The 17,110-nt window shown below is 49.0% G+C and overlaps 1 protein-coding gene across 3 annotated transcripts in view; it reads left to right on the top strand.

The window, feature by feature from the left end:
• The first annotated feature begins 1,949 nt into the window (after nt 1–1,949).
• Nucleotides 1,950–17,110, top strand: part of PROB1 (proline rich basic protein 1) — a 22,264-nt gene continuing 7,103 nt past the window's right edge. For 2 of the 3 annotated variants that reach the window (XR_007775502.1, XR_007775501.1), the window contains exon 1: nt 7,773–14,032. Coding sequence is in view for 1 of the 3 variants with exons in the window: in XM_050962520.1 (XP_050818477.1) it covers nt 8,927–13,474 (4,548 nt within the window). In the remaining 2 variants the exon portion in view is untranslated. Of the gene's footprint in view, nt 2,796–7,772; nt 15,022–17,110 lie in introns of those variants that run through there. The other variant, XM_050962520.1, reaches the window with a different exon arrangement.

Below are 17,110 nucleotides of genomic sequence, written 5' to 3'. Positions count from 1 at the left end.
GGGCCCACTTCTTTATGTGCTTGTTTAGTTGGTATCAGCTGTGTCCATCACAGCCTCTAGCTGCACAGGCATCAGTTTTAACACAGCACAGCTTCTTTGGCACCATGTCAGGTCCTGAGAACTAGGCACAACAGTGACTCAGCAGACTCCAGACTCCCCCTCCGGCCCACGCTGAAGGCACAGATGGGCCTTGCTGCCTGCACTGAAGGGCATTCGGGCTTGCTTTGAGGATGGGGTCTTACTGATGCCGGTCTGGCCTCCTTCTCAGAAATTACTGGACATTTGCAAGGGGCTCTGAGATTCTAGGATGAGCGTTACACCTTGTTAATTGACTCTGAAAGAAACCTAAGGAAATGGGTGTGCAGGGCACTCAGACTCAGAGCTGCCTTTTTAAGGTGTCTTCTTTACTAGGATGCAGCAGAGAACAATAGGATTTAGGCCTATGGTTTTCCTCCAAGATTGTCTTTTCTTTCGACTCCAGCATAGCTCTCTTCGTCTATTCTTAGCTGCCTGCCCCAGGCTGCCCCCAGAATAGTTGAGATCTTTAAAGGGCCAAGCTGCATGGACAGATCCTGTGACCTTGTGTGGCACAGCCCCTGGTGAATTATGGACCTTTCATATGCCTTCTGCTTAGTCACGTCCTCTGTTTCACTGGCCACACTTGGTGTATCTGCGCCTTCCCACCACCTCAAGAAATGAGCGTGGGCTTTGTGAGTTTGGGGCATTCAAAGTGGCTGCCGCCTGGAGCCTGGGTTTACAGATCTCGCTCTGGCGCTCTCATGTTTAGAGCCTCTGTAGCTTTTTGATAAAGCTAGACAGTAATATGGGCTCACATACACTCTCAGACTTGTGTCCTCCGAAGCCAGAAGGATTCCAGCAGCTCAAGGCTGTTTTGTGAGTGGAGACTGATGGTCAGTCAGAATAACTGTTTATTATTTATGGCAGGTTTACTGTGGGCTAGATTGTATCTTTAGACTGAGACCTGAGCAAGGCGAGATTCATAAATGACACCACGCCCCACCCCCAGGAACAGCCTAGAGAGGTCCTATGCTGCAAAGACAGCCCTCAGAGGCACAATTCTCTGCCTGGTTCCTCAGGCTGCAGCTTACTCCCCCATTATGTCTGACCAGCCACTCTCGGGGGAGTGGTTGGGATCTTTGGCTCTGCTTCTACTCTCACACTTCCTCACCCATGAGGATTGCAGAGGGTAAGGGCTCCATACCACACCAGGATCAATCGAGCTGTCTGTCGTGTGCTTACATGGCCCTCATCATCGTAGTCTCAGAAACCCTGGACCCAAGATCCAGGTAAGCTCAGCAAAGCTGTGAGGTGCCTTACTCCTCTGCTAAGCTGAGCAAGACAAGGGCATAATGCTGCTCTGTCATTTAGCTTTCTTAACCTACTGTCATTATGCATTATGAGCCCAACCCACTGCAGGCCTTCAGTGCATTGAGCTCCTGCAGGATCCGTTTCTCTAGTCTCAAAAAATAATGCAACTGTTTGGCTGTAAAATAATGATTGGGTGAAAAATACCAAAAGAATAGCGTCAATAATGATCTGGTTGCCTTAGCTTATTGTCCTTTCTGGACATCTCTTGTAGAGTTTCATAGAGGAAAATCAACTTTGTATAGTGCTTGTCATACCATCCCATCAACTTTAATAGGGAATTCTATCTCTGCTACAGAATTCTATAGGATGGTTTAAAAAAAACTATGGAAAGGGCCTTATTTGCTATTAAGCTCTGTAGGTTTGAGAGTCCTTTGTGTAGAAACTTCTTAATTCCTTCCTTGTTAAAATCTATAGGACATTCTCATAAGGACCAGGTGCCCCAAACATATGTGTCACAAGACGGATTTTCAAACCCAAATTGCTCAGATGTCTGAAAATCCCTTCCTACAACCATACAATACTGGTTCATTGCGGCTAGCATGTCTGTCAGGCTCCAGGCATGTCTCTGGCAAAGGAATTGACTGCAGGAGGAGACTCCTGCAGTAAGAGTTTGCTGAGTATGTAGCCCTGATTCTGAAGATCCTGCTGCAAATTGATGAGCTCCATCAACTCCCATAGACTTCAGCACCCTGGAGGGTCAGGCCCCAAAGGCTGCACCTAAAATAACCCAGTGACCAAGCAAAGCAAACAGTCGGCAGTTTGTTTGAACACAGAAGAGTTAATCGCCCTGAGAGTTATTTCTAGTAACGTCTTTTTTTAATTGCTAAGAGTTATATTTAGTCCCCTGTGTGACCCCAGTTGAACAGGAGTCTCCAGTTACTTCTAAACCTGGCACAGCTCTGATGCATCAGCACCTGCCGCTGTTATTTTGCTGATCTGTATTAACAAACAACCACCACCCAGATCATAATCTCCAGTAAGACCAGTCTAGTACATCTGATTTTATAGCTATGAAGCTGATACGTCTGCATAGTCTCACTGATGTTCATGCAGATTCACATGCTTTGCACCCAATCAAGAAGATCTTTCTTCACACAACTTTTTCTAAACATGGATGCGCTCAGAGGTGTCAGCTCCAAAGGCAGATTTGGTTTCAAGCTCTGCAGAGACGAAATTCATTCTTGGCGTTGAGACAAGTTTGGCACCCACTTTGGGAATGGTGTGATTGGATCCCTCCACTGTGAAATGACTGTCTAATTCAGTGTCAGATGTACTCATAACAGTCTCAGCTTTATTTCACTATGGTACTGATGTTCGGGGAGCTGGGTAAAGCCTTTGGCATTTGGACACTGAAATGCTCACAAGAACACAGGTTACTTGCCACAGTACCCTGAGTACTTCCAAAGGTAATTTTAACCTTCTTAATTTAGCAGTCACTTGCAAATATAGTTTTGTCTTCAGAGGACGGGGGGAGGGGTGGGGCGAGAAAGGCATCTCTGAAATGAGCGATGCAGAAAAGCCACATTAAATAAATGATCCTGGTGCAACTGATTTTAACTGTGGATTTCCTAGGCAAAATAAGCCGGAGCCCCCCATATATAAAAAAGAGGGGGGTCCTAGCAGGGTGTTGTCTGCAAGGGCCCTCAACTTGAGAACTTGGTCCAAAAGCATCTACATCTGTTTCCCCTTGCATGTAGCAAAACATATCTATTGCCTGGCTTTTTTTGGTGGGGTGGATGGGAGAGAGTCTCAGTCCCTGCTTTTTGTCAGGCCATTACTGGTTGGGGGAGCAAGATGAAACCAAAAGACCTGTAGTGATAATACTTGTATTTATAAATATTGCCAAGGGTGCCCTGAGCTTCAAAAAGGCCACTGCTCTGTTATCCTTCATCTCTTAGAGAAAGGGAAATAAATACAACTGAAAGTGACCCTCTGGTTTAGAGATGGGTTTGAACTTCAGGGTTCAGCCCTGGATCTGGATCCAAATGACCTCAACGTCCTGTAGGGTTCAGATTGAGGCTTTGAGTCCAACTTTTATCCTGTTCTGAACTAAAGGCCAGATCCTATGCTCCTCTCCTAGGACCTGATCCTGTTCCCATTGCAAACAATGGGAGTTTTTCCTGACTACAGAACTAATGGCCCTACTCCTGCTCCCCTTGAAATCAATGGCAAACTATCCCCCGGCTTTCAGTGGAAGCAACACAGACTAATGGAGGGTTTGATGTGGCTTGTAAGTAAAATCCACAGCAAGGGACAGGCAGTGCCCCCTTTGGAGCACTTGGATATTGTTTCATTAAAACATTTTTTCATTAAAAAGTTATTTTGCACAAAATTGGCCAGTTTTTCATTGAGAAACCCAGAAATTGAAAAAATATCAGTAGAAAGTATTGTGGCTTTGGTAGAGATTGTCTCATTTTTGTTTTTGAAAACTGAATGTTTTACTGAAAACTGTGTATTGAAAACCGCACATTTGGGGGCGGAGGGGGGTTTCTGTTTTTTGTTGGAAACCCAACAAAACTTTCACTGCTTTAAAAAAAAACATTTTAATGAAAACTTTTCAAAATTTACCATGAAAAATAATTATTTTTTCTAAGCCCTGAGTGAGAGACATTTTGCCTCAAGTAAGAAGAATGCCCCTGCACACAGCCAGTGTACCCACTGCTACACAAAATAACTGGGGATGGGAGATGGAGCCCTGGTGCCGCCTATTCTCAAGGTGTCCCACCACTTTGGGTTCTGGCCTGCGTTCAGGGACTGTAATTCTGCCTGGCCCTCATTCAGGATCTCTTTGGACCCTGCCCTCCATACAGACCCTGAGAGCCAGGAAGGGTCTGGGCCTGAGCAGTCGGAGGAGGTCAGGAGCGGCTCTACGTGTTTTGCCGCCCCAAGCACGGCAGTCAGGGAGCCTTCGGTGGCATTTCTGCGGGAGGTCCGCCCTGGTCACGCGGCTTCAGCGGCGATTCTGCAGGAGGTCTGCCCTGGTCACGCGGATTCGGCAGTGGTTCTGCGGGAGGTCCACCCTGGAAACGCAGATTCAGCAGCGATTCTGCGGGAGGTCCGCCCTGGTCACGCCGCTTCGGCGGCGATTCTGCAGGAGGTCTTCCCTGGTCACGCAGATTCGGCAGTGGTTCTGCGGGAGGTCTGCCCTGGACACGCAGATTCAGCAGCAGTTCTGTGGGAGGTCCGCCCCGGTCACACGGATTCAGCAGCTGTTCTGCAGGAGGTCTGCTCCAGTCACACGGATTCAGCAGCTGTTCTGCGGGAGGTCCGCCCTGGTCACACGGATTCGGCAGTGGTTCTGCGGGAGGTCCGCCCCGGTCACGCGGATTCGGCGGCAGTTCTGCTGGAGGTCTGCCCCAGTCACGCACCTTCACTATACCCATCACCAAATTACCGCCAAAACCGTGGGACTGATGGACTTCCCGCAGAAACGCCGCCAAAGGCGGCCTGACTGCTGCCCTCACAGCGACCAGCAACCCGCCCCCCCGCGGCTTGCCGCCCCAGGCATGCACTTGCTGCGCTGGTGCCTGGAGCCGCCCCTGGAGGAGGTCGTGGGTATGAGCTAATCCAGAGGTGTTAAGTAAATATCACCTTTCCAAATGAAACATTCCTTCCATGTACAATCGATAGCTGCGTTCTGTCTCTCTAGAGCCAGAGCAGTGGTCCTGGCAGACCAGTTTGCCAAGCATCTGTAATTTTAAAATGCCATCAAGGCCCTCCCTGAGAAGCTGGTTCTGAACTGCTGTGTGTAAAGGGATCTGGCACATTCTCAGCACAGGGCCTGTTTCTACTTGCCTCTGTAAATCCTACCTCTGGCCTGATCCTAAAAAATCCCTCCCCGGATGAATAATCCTTACACACAATCCATTCACTCCAAAGGGCCTGCCTGCATGAGCAACCGCTACTTACCCGAGTAAGGTCTGGCAGGCCGAGGTCAGATCTCTGTAACACTGAGATGTAGCAATACATTCTTATTAATCAATAGCAACTGTTCACACTGAAATTGCTTTCTTCACTGTCTGTGCAGTTTTGAGTGCAATCCCACAATGATAGTAGCAAAATAAATATGCACTTGGGCACCTTGGGGCTACAGATTAGCATTAGAAGGATGTGCCTATGAAGGTGCTGACAGTCAGTAAAATCAGTTTGCCTGGATGAAAATGAAAAAAAAGCTCAGCTAATGGCATTGCTCACTTGTGAGAGGGTCTTTCGCCCTACTGGGTATTCATTTGAAAGGCAAAAATGAAACTGTTGATTAATGAAAGTGCTTATCTGTGATTAAGCAGCAAAGAGTCCTGTAGCACCTTATAGACTAACAGGCGTATTTGAGCATGGGTATATGAGCTTTCGTGGGTGAATACCCACTTCGTTGGATGCATCTGACGAATATACCCATGCTCCAATACATCTGTTAGTCTATAAGGTGCCACAGGACTCTTTGCTGCTTTTACAGATCCAGACTAACACAGCTACCCCTCTGATACTATCTATGATTAACCATCGTTAGTATTATAATTATACTCAAGTTTTTTCAAAAACATCTTGTGGACTTCAAAGCCTAAATCTCATTAAAAGTTAATAGCACTTTGGCACCTAACAGCCAGATCCTCAAAGGTTTTTAGCCCCTAATTCTCAATGGGAGTTAGGCACCTAAACCCCTTTAAAATCTGCACCTAGGTGCCTAAGTCCTCTGGAGAGGGTTGTGGTGGATTCTCCATCACTAGAAATCTTTCACTCAAGACTGGATGTTTCTCTAAAAGCTGCGTGTTATGTTCACGGCACGCATGCAGAGAAGTTAGATAAAAAATATGCATACTCTTGCTGGAAGCTTGCAACATACCACTACTTTCTGTCTTAAAATTCAGAATGAGTACACACTTGATCCCAAAAACCAAGAGAGAGAAAACAGGCTGCTCTGTAAGGCAGAGAGAGGCACAACTCACCCCACCTTTCTTTAAACTCGACCTTTTCAGACTGACTCTGATTGTACACTTTGAGGCTTCCTTACTGAGCTCCCTAGCCTGCCAGCAGGACTAAAAAGCCCCGCCCCCCATCTCCCCTAGTCTTAAAGTGTTAGCTTGAAATTCCAGTACAGCCCTCAATGCACCAAAATATGCTCTAGATCTGCCACAGCTACTGGATTTGAAACAGGAATTAATTCAGGGAAGTTCTATGGCCTGTGTTATGCAGGAGGTCAGACTAGGCGATCACAATGATCCCTTCTGGCTTTAAAATCTAGGTATGAATCTAAGTCACTTAGGTACTTTGGAAAATTTCATCCTGCAGTGATATTACACGGCGCAAGAGCTGTCCCAAAGGGTTCAGATTTTTTCACTAATAAAACATTTTAATAATTTACTTGAAAAGTACAGCTGGAAATGATCCAGCTTTAAGGGGCTTGTGTTGTTACAGAATGAATTTTGAGGCTAAGACTTTCAGAACAGTCTAGGGGCTTGCGAGATGCCTGGTTCCAGTTAATTTTAATGGGAATTGGGCATCCAACCCCCTTGGACCTGAGTATCTAATACTTATAATAAAGGGAACTTTTTTGTGAACGCTTGTTTGTAACTAGTGATGAGCTGCCAAAATATTAACAACAGGTTCCCTCCTCTTCACCTCACAAGGGGGTCGTGACCCCCCTCGGGGAGTTGCGCCCCATCCAACCCCCCATGTTCCTTGACACGCACACCCCCTGGGACCCCTGACCCATCCCCCCCTTCCCTGTCCCCTGACTGGCCCTTGCCGCCCCATCTAACCCCTCCTCTCATTCTTGATGGCCCCCCGGGACCCCTGCCCCATCCAATCACCCCTTCTCTCTGTCCCTGACTGCCCCCTACCACCTCATCCAACCCCTGCCCCTTCCTGACTGCCCCCCGGGACCCTTGCCCCTATTCAATCCCCCTATTCCCTGCCCTCTGACAGCCCTGACCCCTATCCACCCCCGCACAACCAACCGAACACCCCCTCCCTGCTCCCTGCCCCCTTACCACACTGCCTGGGGCCGGGACCAGGTCCGCCTCCGCAGGGACCGCGACCAGCGCCGTGGGGCCCGACTCCCCGGGCTGGGCCGGAGCTGCTCGGCCAGCACCAGGGCCAGAGCCGCGGGGCCCGAATCTCTGGGAAGGTACGGGTCGGAGCCGCTCAGCTGGGACCAGCCCAAGCCGGGGGTGTTTGGACGGGACCGGGCTGGGGCGCTCAGACAGGGCCAGGGGGAGCCACTCAGGTGGAGCCGGACTGGGCCGCACGTGCTGTCCCGCGCCCGGCTTACCTGCCTGCTGCTTGTTTCAGGCTTCCCGCGAACATTTGATTCACAGGAAGAAGGGGAGGAGAAGGAGGGCGGAGCGTTCAGGGGAGAGGGGGAGGTGAGCTGGGGCTGGGGCCGGGTGGACAGCTGCCCAAACCTTTGTTAAATTTAAAAGCTTTTTAGAACCGGTTGTCCTGGAACAACCGGTTCTAAAAAGGCTTCTAAATTTAACAACCGGTTCCTGTGAACTGGTGCGAACCAGCTGGAGCTCACCACTGTTTGTAACACAAAAAACATGGGCATGTTCAGTCTTGAGAAAAGAAGATTGATGGGGGAACCGGATAACAATCTTCAAATATGCTCCGGGCTGTTATAAAGAAGACCGGGATCAATGGTTCTCCATGTCCACTGAAGCTAGGACAAGAAGTAATGGGCTTGATCTGCAGCAGGGGAGATTTAGATTAGATATTAGGAAAAACAAACCAGAAGGCTGGTTAAGCTCTGGAATAGGCTTCCAAGGGAGGTTGTGAATCCCCATCACTGGAGGTTTTTCAGAACAGGTTGGACAAACACCTGTTAAGGATGGTCTAACTTTATTTGGTCCTGCCTCAGTGCAGGGGGCTGGACTAGACGACCTCTCAAAGTTCCTTCACGCCTGCATTTCTGTGATACTATGATCTTTATCTCTGATTTATTCATGGATGTTTAGCATTGTTCTCAGCAGCCTGGCCATTTTTGGGAGGGTGGCCACTAAAGCGCCGCACATTAAAGGAGCCATCTAGGCAGAGACCTGTTAGATTATGGAAAGGGTGCTGCCTCCCCCAGCACCTCGCAGCTGAGCAGTCAGTGCATGAGAATCATGCTGGTATTTTGCTAAGGCTGCATCTCACAGCTGTTTCTCAGAGCATAGTTTATAGCTGGCTGCATTTCGGAACTGCTTCCTGAACACATACTGTCGAGCTGAACTTTTCATTCAGTTGCGTTGCTTAAAAACAAAAATAAATCACTGATACCTTGGCTCTGGCCAGTTATTGTCGGTCGTGCTGCTAGCATATGATATCTGTTTGTTTCTCCTTTCCTAGGCTGGCGACCTATAACGTGCATGTGATCAGGGTTTTGCTCTTTATTATGACCGTATCAAACGGCGGGGATGGAAAATGAGCCCCCGGAAAAGATCAGGTTCTCAAGTCCCAGGGGAAACAGCATCAGCTCCAATAAATATAAAGAGGAGCCTGAGCTGCATTATTTCAAATGGACCCCTCTGAACCTAGCATGTGCTGCAAGGAATAAAAAATGATCACCGCTGTGAAAAGAAATAGTATCCAGTTCTCTAGGCCAGGGCAGACCCCTGAGCCTGATGGATTAAGTGGGGAGAGGATCTTCAGTGACTCTGAATGCAAAGAAGCTGGTTCAGAAAAGAACAGACACACACCTAGCCAATCCCAAGGGGACCGCCTAAAGGACACGTCGGACTCCTCTGTTTCTTCTTACCACACCGCTCTATGCTCAGAGGGGGCTGAAAGTTTTAAGGACTGCGTGGAGTCTCTGGAAGATGAAGGGGACACTCTGTTAACCCAGCCACCTGATGGTGATCCAGATGATGAAAGTGATCTGCATCGCAAGAACAAAACTGCATCGGTGAGCCTTTCAGAACGGAGCCCGGCTGGCATGAAAGACTTTTGGAGGGGCGCTTCTGAGGACACAGTTAAGCAACTACGTGGGACGCCAAGTGATTTTGACAAAGCCGCATGGGAGCTGCCTGATAAAAACAGCAAAGGTGCTGGTGATATTTGTGCTGCTGCCTCTACGGCCATAGTTCATTCAGCTTTAAATAGAAGCCAGGCTTCAGGGGGGAGTTTAACAACCACAGCTGAGAGGACATTTAGCCCCCAGGCAGGCAGGGAGTGTGCCGCAAGCAATCAAGTTTGCAGATACAGAGGCTACCTCAGTGCCAAGGAGAAGCAACAGGTTCAGATGTCAATCACAGGCCCTGCTAAGAATAGCTCTGCTCCAGGGTACAGCAGCAGGATGGGGCTAGCCACAAGAGAGCTGCAGCTTGGAGCCGGTAGGTCTAAATATTTGGATCCGCCTTTACGATTCAATGCACCGAAACCCAGGGAGATGTTCCTCAAAGCGCACAATACGAAGGGCAGCAGAGCTCCTGTGATTAGCAAGGCCCCCTGCCCCCAGTACTGCGCTGACAACTCCAGCACTGGAAGCGACTCTGAAGCGGCTGATAATGAAGTTCAGAAGCTCACTGCTCTGTCGTTCCGGAGCCTCTCGTGCCCTCACGGTAGTTCCCTATATATGTACAGTTCTAGTAACAGGACATCGTCTAGCTTGTCCAATTCCTTGTCAGAAGACAGTAATGGAATGAACAGGTGGTCAGCGCGTAATGAGCTGAGAAAAGCAGAGGTGGTCAGCCAGGCAAAGGGCAGCAGACAATTCCCAGCTGCCAGCCAAGTCCCAGAAAAAGATCCGCCCAGTTACTCATTCGGGAAGGACCCATTCAAGTGCGTTGATGTGGTGCTGGAAAGCGCCGCCGGCAAAAAGGGCCACTCCAAAAAGAGGACCGTGCCCAAGCGGCAGATCCAGCTCAAGCAGAGAGACAGGAATGAGATGAGTTTCCTCGGAGCAGGGGACTGCGCTGCCCATCAGCCCTTTGCAGCACCCAGGAACGACCCTTGCCCAAAGGGCAGGACCATCAGCAGTGAATTCAGGATAAACTACAAACAGTTTATGAGAACTGCGTCATTAGACGACTCATACAGCAAAACCAGGATGGCCTCCTGCCTGGTGAAAAATGTGCTGGCCAAGAAAATGCAATACGAGCAGAGGATCAGAATGGAGCAGAAATCGATGCAGGGCTGCTCGACTTCTTCTGTACCATCCTCCGTAAGTACGGACCTCGTGGGAGATTTCACGGAGGGGAAGTCAAGTTCTCTGTCCAAGTCCGACTGCAGCTGTTCAGCGGAAGATCTGCAGAGTCATTCAATGAGCGAAAGGTCTGAGTCAATGAGCCAAGAAAGCACTGATGCCATGCGGCCTACCAAAGGTGTAGTGCTGAACCAGCAGCAAAGGGAAAATGTCTGCAAGCTGAAGAAGACGTTCAACGAGCTGGATGAAAGACTGAAGTCTCATGAAGCCACTCGGTCCAAGCCACTCCCCATCTTGGCAGACGGCATGAACAGGGATTCAGGTGACAGCAGGAAGCAGGTTGCCAAAGAGAGGAAAGAATACTGGAGAGCTCGTGCCCTGTTTGAATCCAAACAGGCTGAGGTGAAAGGCTTGGGTGTCGCCCCGACGTTTTCCAAAGCCCAAAAGCCATGGCCCAGTTTGAAGCAGCGAGCGATCAGCAAGAACAAACACACGTCATGGGAAGAGGAGAAGGTCCCCTTCAAGCCAAAAAGTTTGGTGGTGCCCAGGGATCCAGCCAGGAACATCTTCACGTCCACAACGCAGGAGATGAAACTGATCCCACAGAGCAAACCTGAGCAGCAGCAGAAGATGCTGAATGTCTCCAGGCAGCTGACTCAGGAGGGCGGTGCCGAGAAGAGGCCAGCAGCAGTGCAGAGCACCAAGTATTCCTCTCTCACTTTGCCCACTTCCTGCAGATCACGCAGCGATGGGAAAAGCACTCCCCCTGAAGCATCGCACACTCAGGAGGCCAAGAAGACAGAGAGTAAAGGGAGGCGGCAAACACATCAGCCCAGGGACGTCAGAAAGTTAGTTAAGAACACCTATAGCTTGTGCTTTAAATCTTCAGACAGCTTCAATAGAGACCAGGAAACCAACAGTGGGGATAGCATAAGCCTAGCAACAAAGGAGTCCACTGCAACCTCCCCTCTGTTTATACACTGCACCTCAGTGTGTCGCAAAGATGATGTGCAAACAAAGACCCATCCACATGGAAAAAACTGGGAGCAGCAGTTGAACTTAGATGTGTCAGCGCTTTCCATACCAGATCAGAGAACGAGTGACCTGCAGCACAGTGCCACTTTAAACCCCACCACTAAGCCCTACGTGGATGGACCTGTCAGTCTTACTGAAAGCAAATGCACTGCAGTCAGTGAATCTCCAATCCACATCACTCAAATTCAGTCCAAGAAGAAGGTTGTAGCTGGGAATGAAGAACCCCAGCTAAAGCCTGAAAATAAATCAGTGTGTTACGAGAGGAGTGAGCTACATGTAACATCATGTTCCAAAGCCACAAGGAAAGCACCCCAGATGGAATCCCAGCTTAATGTTAAAGTCAACAGTTCTCTTTCCAAGCATCCACACAGAACACAAGCTGACCACTTCCCTGCTCCAGCTTACTCAGCTTTGGATGGAAGGGCTCCGAAAGACTCATCGACACAAGCTAATTGCAGCTCACTAGAAAAAAGCAAAGCTGTTCTGTTTCCATCTTCAACCTCTCCTAAGGACACCAAGAACGACACTTACATCAATCGCAACACTGCCAGGCCAGGTCATTTTCAGGAGGCTCAGGCCCAGAAGGAGCCTGAGTGGCTATTTCAGAAGCATTTATCCACTGAGATCATCTCATTGACACCTCATGACAGTCAAGACTTTTCTGTCAGTCCAAAAGAAGAAAACAATGTCTCTGAACAAACCAAGGAAGGCTACAGACATCTACAGCCCATAAAGCCAACAGGGACAAGTACCCAAACATCCCACACAAACACACCAGCAAACAATCAGTCTGTTAACAGTTTGTATCAGCAGAAGGCCCAGAATAAAATGTTTGATGCCTCCAGGCCTTTGGATAGCCAGGTGTTTGTGCCAGCAACCCTCAGGTCTCCAGAGTGTGCCAATTCTAATGCCTTCTTGAGATCAAAGGAATACAGTGAAGAAACCAGACTACCAGGAGTTCCTTCTGCTGCACCATCACCACCAGCTGGAAAGCTCCAAGATCAGAGGGAGAATTGGGATCATTTGAACAGACAGCAGGCTGGAAATGAGCAATATTTCACAGCCACCCATGCTGAGAATGCCAACTATTTAACGATTCCCGTGAAAGCCCAGAAACCCGAAGCAGCTCCTAAGCCCTTGGTGCCCTCCCATCCAGACCACACTTTGGTCAGTTCCAATGTGTTCTTACAGCAAGGTGTGGAAGCACCCGTGAGCACAATAAGCAATGAGTCTCCACAGTTGAAAGCGCCAGAGGGCAAGGCAGCTGCAGACCACTCCGTGAATGACCAGCCAAGCCATGTCCAGCCCCATCATAGAGTCAATGACTCACCCAATTTCTTGAGGAGGAACAACGGTGTTTCACCAGGCAGTAGAAGTGCCCCTAGCCCCACCAGGTCTTTTGCTCCCCAACCCCAGGCTCACAGGAAAATGCTCATTGATCCAGACAGCGGGAAGTGCTACTACATGGAACCTCCCAGACAGCCGCAGCTGAAAATGCTCTTTGACCCAGAGACAGGCCAGTACCTTGAAGTATTGATACCCTCAGTCCCCTTGGCATCACATAGTAGGCTTTACCCATCTCCTTTCAATCCATTGGTCATGAATCCAGGGGTTTACGGGCCCCCCTACATACCATATCCGGGATTCCCAGGGTTTCCTCCTCCTCCTGTGGCTATGCCATCTGTCCACCACAATCTGCCAAATCAACAGCCCTGTCAAGAAAATACAAATGTAACTGAAACCTTCAGCCCTGGTCCAAAAGGTGAAGCTCCACCAGCTACTCAAGCCACTGACTGCAACTACATGGAGAGTTTATATTATATTCCTACTGGGATGAATTCAAGTCCTAGCCCTAATCAGCCTTTATTTTCCCCAGCTACAAGTTCCAGTCCTTCCATGCCAGAGAAAGGGCCCTTGTTCCGGATGTAAGACCCTCATCCAAATGAACATGCAGCACACGGAAGGTTAAAAGTGGGTTTCCCTCAGTGAATGTATATTGCGTATTTATGTCTGAACATTCGTACTTGAAAACAAGTCAAGCCTACACAAGTCCCCAAGACATGGTGGAAAGGGAGAGAGAGACCCACTGCCTGACCCCGCTGGCTACACTTTGCTCCCCTTGTCCAGATGTTTGGGCTTCCGAAGTAAATCAGAGGTAACAGTGCACCAAGAAGATGGCACGGTGCACATCATTTCCTGTTCATCTCATTGGTGTCTAATGAGAGTGCAGAATGCAATAGCCATACTAATTAAATGCAACCAGCCCTGACCATCCTGGTGCTCGTGAAGTCAATGGGAGGTTTGCTATTGATTTCAAAGGGACCAGGATTTAGCCTAACAGCCTCTCATCCATAACTGCTGATCTGTTTCTTGATGCACAGAACAAAGTATTCTAATGCTGGGCCTGATCCTGGGAGGTGCTGTTCACCAGCCACCACAGTTATCTGTGCTCAGCACTAAGTGAATCAGGATCGGGCCCTGTGCCAGGTAATAGTCATTTTATTTTGGTTTTTGCTTAGTCTGTGTTGGTAGGACACTATCCGGGAGAAAACCACCCTCTTGCTTTGAAAGACAAAACTTCCACTCGTCAGCATTACAAAAATTACCCCCCCACACCTAGTTTTTATTTGTAAAGATTGCTGTTTCAAGGGGCTGCACACGTGAAGGCTGGACTGCATACCACCTCCCAGATTGTTTTGTTCTGGCAAGCAAAGAGTCTGTGCAAAGGGGAGGGCATGCTGCATTATGGGCAATGGTCACTGGCTGGGATATTATTTCAGAGAAGTTTTCTATCCTGCAGGAGGTCACAGTGTGACAGCCTGGGAATCTGTGAGAGCTGTTACGGAACTTGTCCAAGTATTTTCAATATTAGCAAAAGGGTCAATAATCGTTTTTAAAAATAGGTTCTCAGACCCCTGGGAAATTTTAGCTGTTTCCAGCTGTTTTGGGGGGCTGGCTGGGTGAAACGCATGCCCTGCAGAGGGAAGATACCTCATGTAAGTCCTGCTTAAGCTCTTAAGGCTCCTACCTGCCTGCTTAAGCTCTCACCTGGACACTGCAAACAGTTGCAATGTGGGCTTGGTGTTGCCTTTTCTTGCAATGATTTGTACTTGTTCTGACATATTTTTCACGGTATCGTTAATCCTTTGGTTTCTTTGGCCTGCGCACTCCCCAGGTATGTCTATACTGCAGTAGGCTTGGTCGCAGCTCAACTAGACAGATTCGAGCTAGCGAGCTCCAGTGCGAGAGCAGCAAAGCCACGGCACTATGGGCTTACCCAGGCTAGATTAAAAGATTGCAAGTTGCAACTCAAGTTGCACTCCTACCCCATGATTGCAGTGTAGTCATACCTTCCTGCCCCACACCGGCTCAGATCCTCAGCCGGCTTAAATCAGCCCAGTACCACTGAAATCATACGGGGCAATGCCTGTTTTCCCCTGCTGAGGTTCTGGCCCAAAGAACTGAGTGAGAAATAATTAAGGAATCTGGCACTTTTGTCCTTTGCTGTATAGAAAAGAAAAATTACAATATGTCCAAAGCACTTCTGTTAATAATAATTAGGATAATTAATGTATTTATGTGCATTGTGGCAGTGTCAGGGAGTCATGGCCCAAGACCCCATCATGCCAGGCGCTGTACATACACCAAAAAAAGACAGTCCCTGCCCCAAAGGAGCTTCCAATCTAAATATAAGACAAAAGACAACAGGTGGAGAAAAACAGGCAGGCAGACAAGGGGGCACAAGGATGATATGGGTCAGCATGGGAGGCAGTGGCTATTTAGTGATGTATTTAGTAAGTTGCATCTTAGTGCTCAACAGATGGTCAGTGCTGGAACAAAGGGACCCAGTCCAGTCCCCTGGAGGAACGGAAAATAAGCGAGCAGCGGGAAGAGTGAGAAGGGAATTAATCAGTTATTAAACTTCTTCCAGTGTAAACGATCAGAGCTGCTGCTGGTAACCTGGGTACAGAAACTATGTCTGCACATATTCTAAACTTGACTGTGGCCAGGGGAGGTCCTGCCTCCGCCCACATTCAAAATGCAGGCAGTCCGCTGGTATAGAAAGCACATCACATGCTCCAGCTCGGCGCTAGACCCAGCCTGCAGGCCCAATCCTGCAGCCCTCATCGGCGCGAGTGGCCTTTGCCCCACTGACATCAGGGGCATTGCTCGGGTGAAGAACTGTGCATCTGAGCACACCTCACAGGATCGGGCCTCAGGGGTGTTTGAGCTCCAGAGTCCAGAGCTCTTGCTGCTGCTTTGTGGACAGCTCCCTGGTCACAGGCTGGCTCGCTGGTTTCCAGCTGTTCTGCAGGTGTCAGGTTCAGTGCGAGGAAGCAGCTAGAGAGGCTGGAAACAAGGCAGAACCAGCCCAGCTGCCTCTCCTAGGAGCCACTGCCCCGCAAGAGCAGAGGAAACAGGAGCATCCCTCAGGGACCAGTCACCCAGGGGGAAGGACTCTCTGGGGTGAAGAGAGTGAGGCTGCTCAGCAGAGTGTGGCGGGGAGAAACGTGGCTGGTTCAGGGGAGAAGGGAGCAGAAGCGATGTGGGGGGAGGTGGAATGAGAGCAAAAGGTGACAGTGTTAGAGGGGAGATTTGCCTCTCTGAGGCCAAAGTGTAGGCTGGGCCCCATGCAGGGTTTTAACAAGGTTTGATGAGAATCTTTAGCTAACAGCTCCACTTTGCTATGCTCTAGAGCTGCCAGCCCTGGAGTAGCTTGGGCGTCCTGGCTGGGCAGGAGCCAGAGGTGGTGGGTCCAGCCGTACTAGACTCCTTGGAATTGATGTGTGTTCAGGTGAAAGGGGGGTTAACGCAGGTTGAATAATGAGTGTGAAATGGAAAGGGATAATTTAATAATGGTGTTTAAAGGTGAACTGCAAATCAAGCATGGAACCTGAGCTAAGCAGCGATTTAGATCCCTTATGCCTCCGCCCTGACGGAATGCAGCATAGGCCCGTGAATAGGGCAACGGAGCCCTGGTGTGGGTCCACTCTCTGCCACTGATTCACTGAGTGAGCTTGGGCAAGTCACTCAGATGCGGCATGCCTCAGTTTCCCCATCTGTGGGTTATGATAGTGACTCATCCTTGTAACGTGCCTTGAGGTAAGGTCCCAATGGAATCAAGACTGAGGGGAAAAACAACTGAGGAGAGTTGGCAGTTTTTCAAAGGGACGCTATTAAGGGTCCAAAAGCAAGCTATTCCGATGGGTAGGAAAGAGAGAAAATGTGGCAAAAGACCACCTTGGCTTAACCACGAGATCTTGCATGACCTACAAAATAAAAAGGAGTCATATAAAAAATGGAAACTAGGTCAGATTACAAAGGATGAATATAGGCAAACAACACAGGAATGCAGAGGCAAGATTAGAAAGGCAAAGGCACAAAATGAGCTCAAACTAGCTATGGGAATAAAGGGAAACAAGAAGACTTTTTATCAATACATTAGAAGCAAGAGGAAGACCAAGGACAGGGTAGGCCCACTGCTCAGTGAGGAGGGAGAAACAGTAACAGGAAACTTGGAAATGGCAGAGATGCTTAATGACTTCTTTGTTTCGGTCTTCATTG

This window comes from Gopherus flavomarginatus, chromosome 7 (genome assembly GCF_025201925.1).
Source record: "Gopherus flavomarginatus isolate rGopFla2 chromosome 7, rGopFla2.mat.asm, whole genome shotgun sequence".
In the NCBI taxonomy this organism is placed as follows: domain Eukaryota; kingdom Metazoa; phylum Chordata; order Testudines; family Testudinidae; genus Gopherus; species Gopherus flavomarginatus.
The sequence above is the reverse complement of the archived record's forward strand: the minus strand, read 5'-3'. Positions and strand labels throughout refer to the sequence as shown.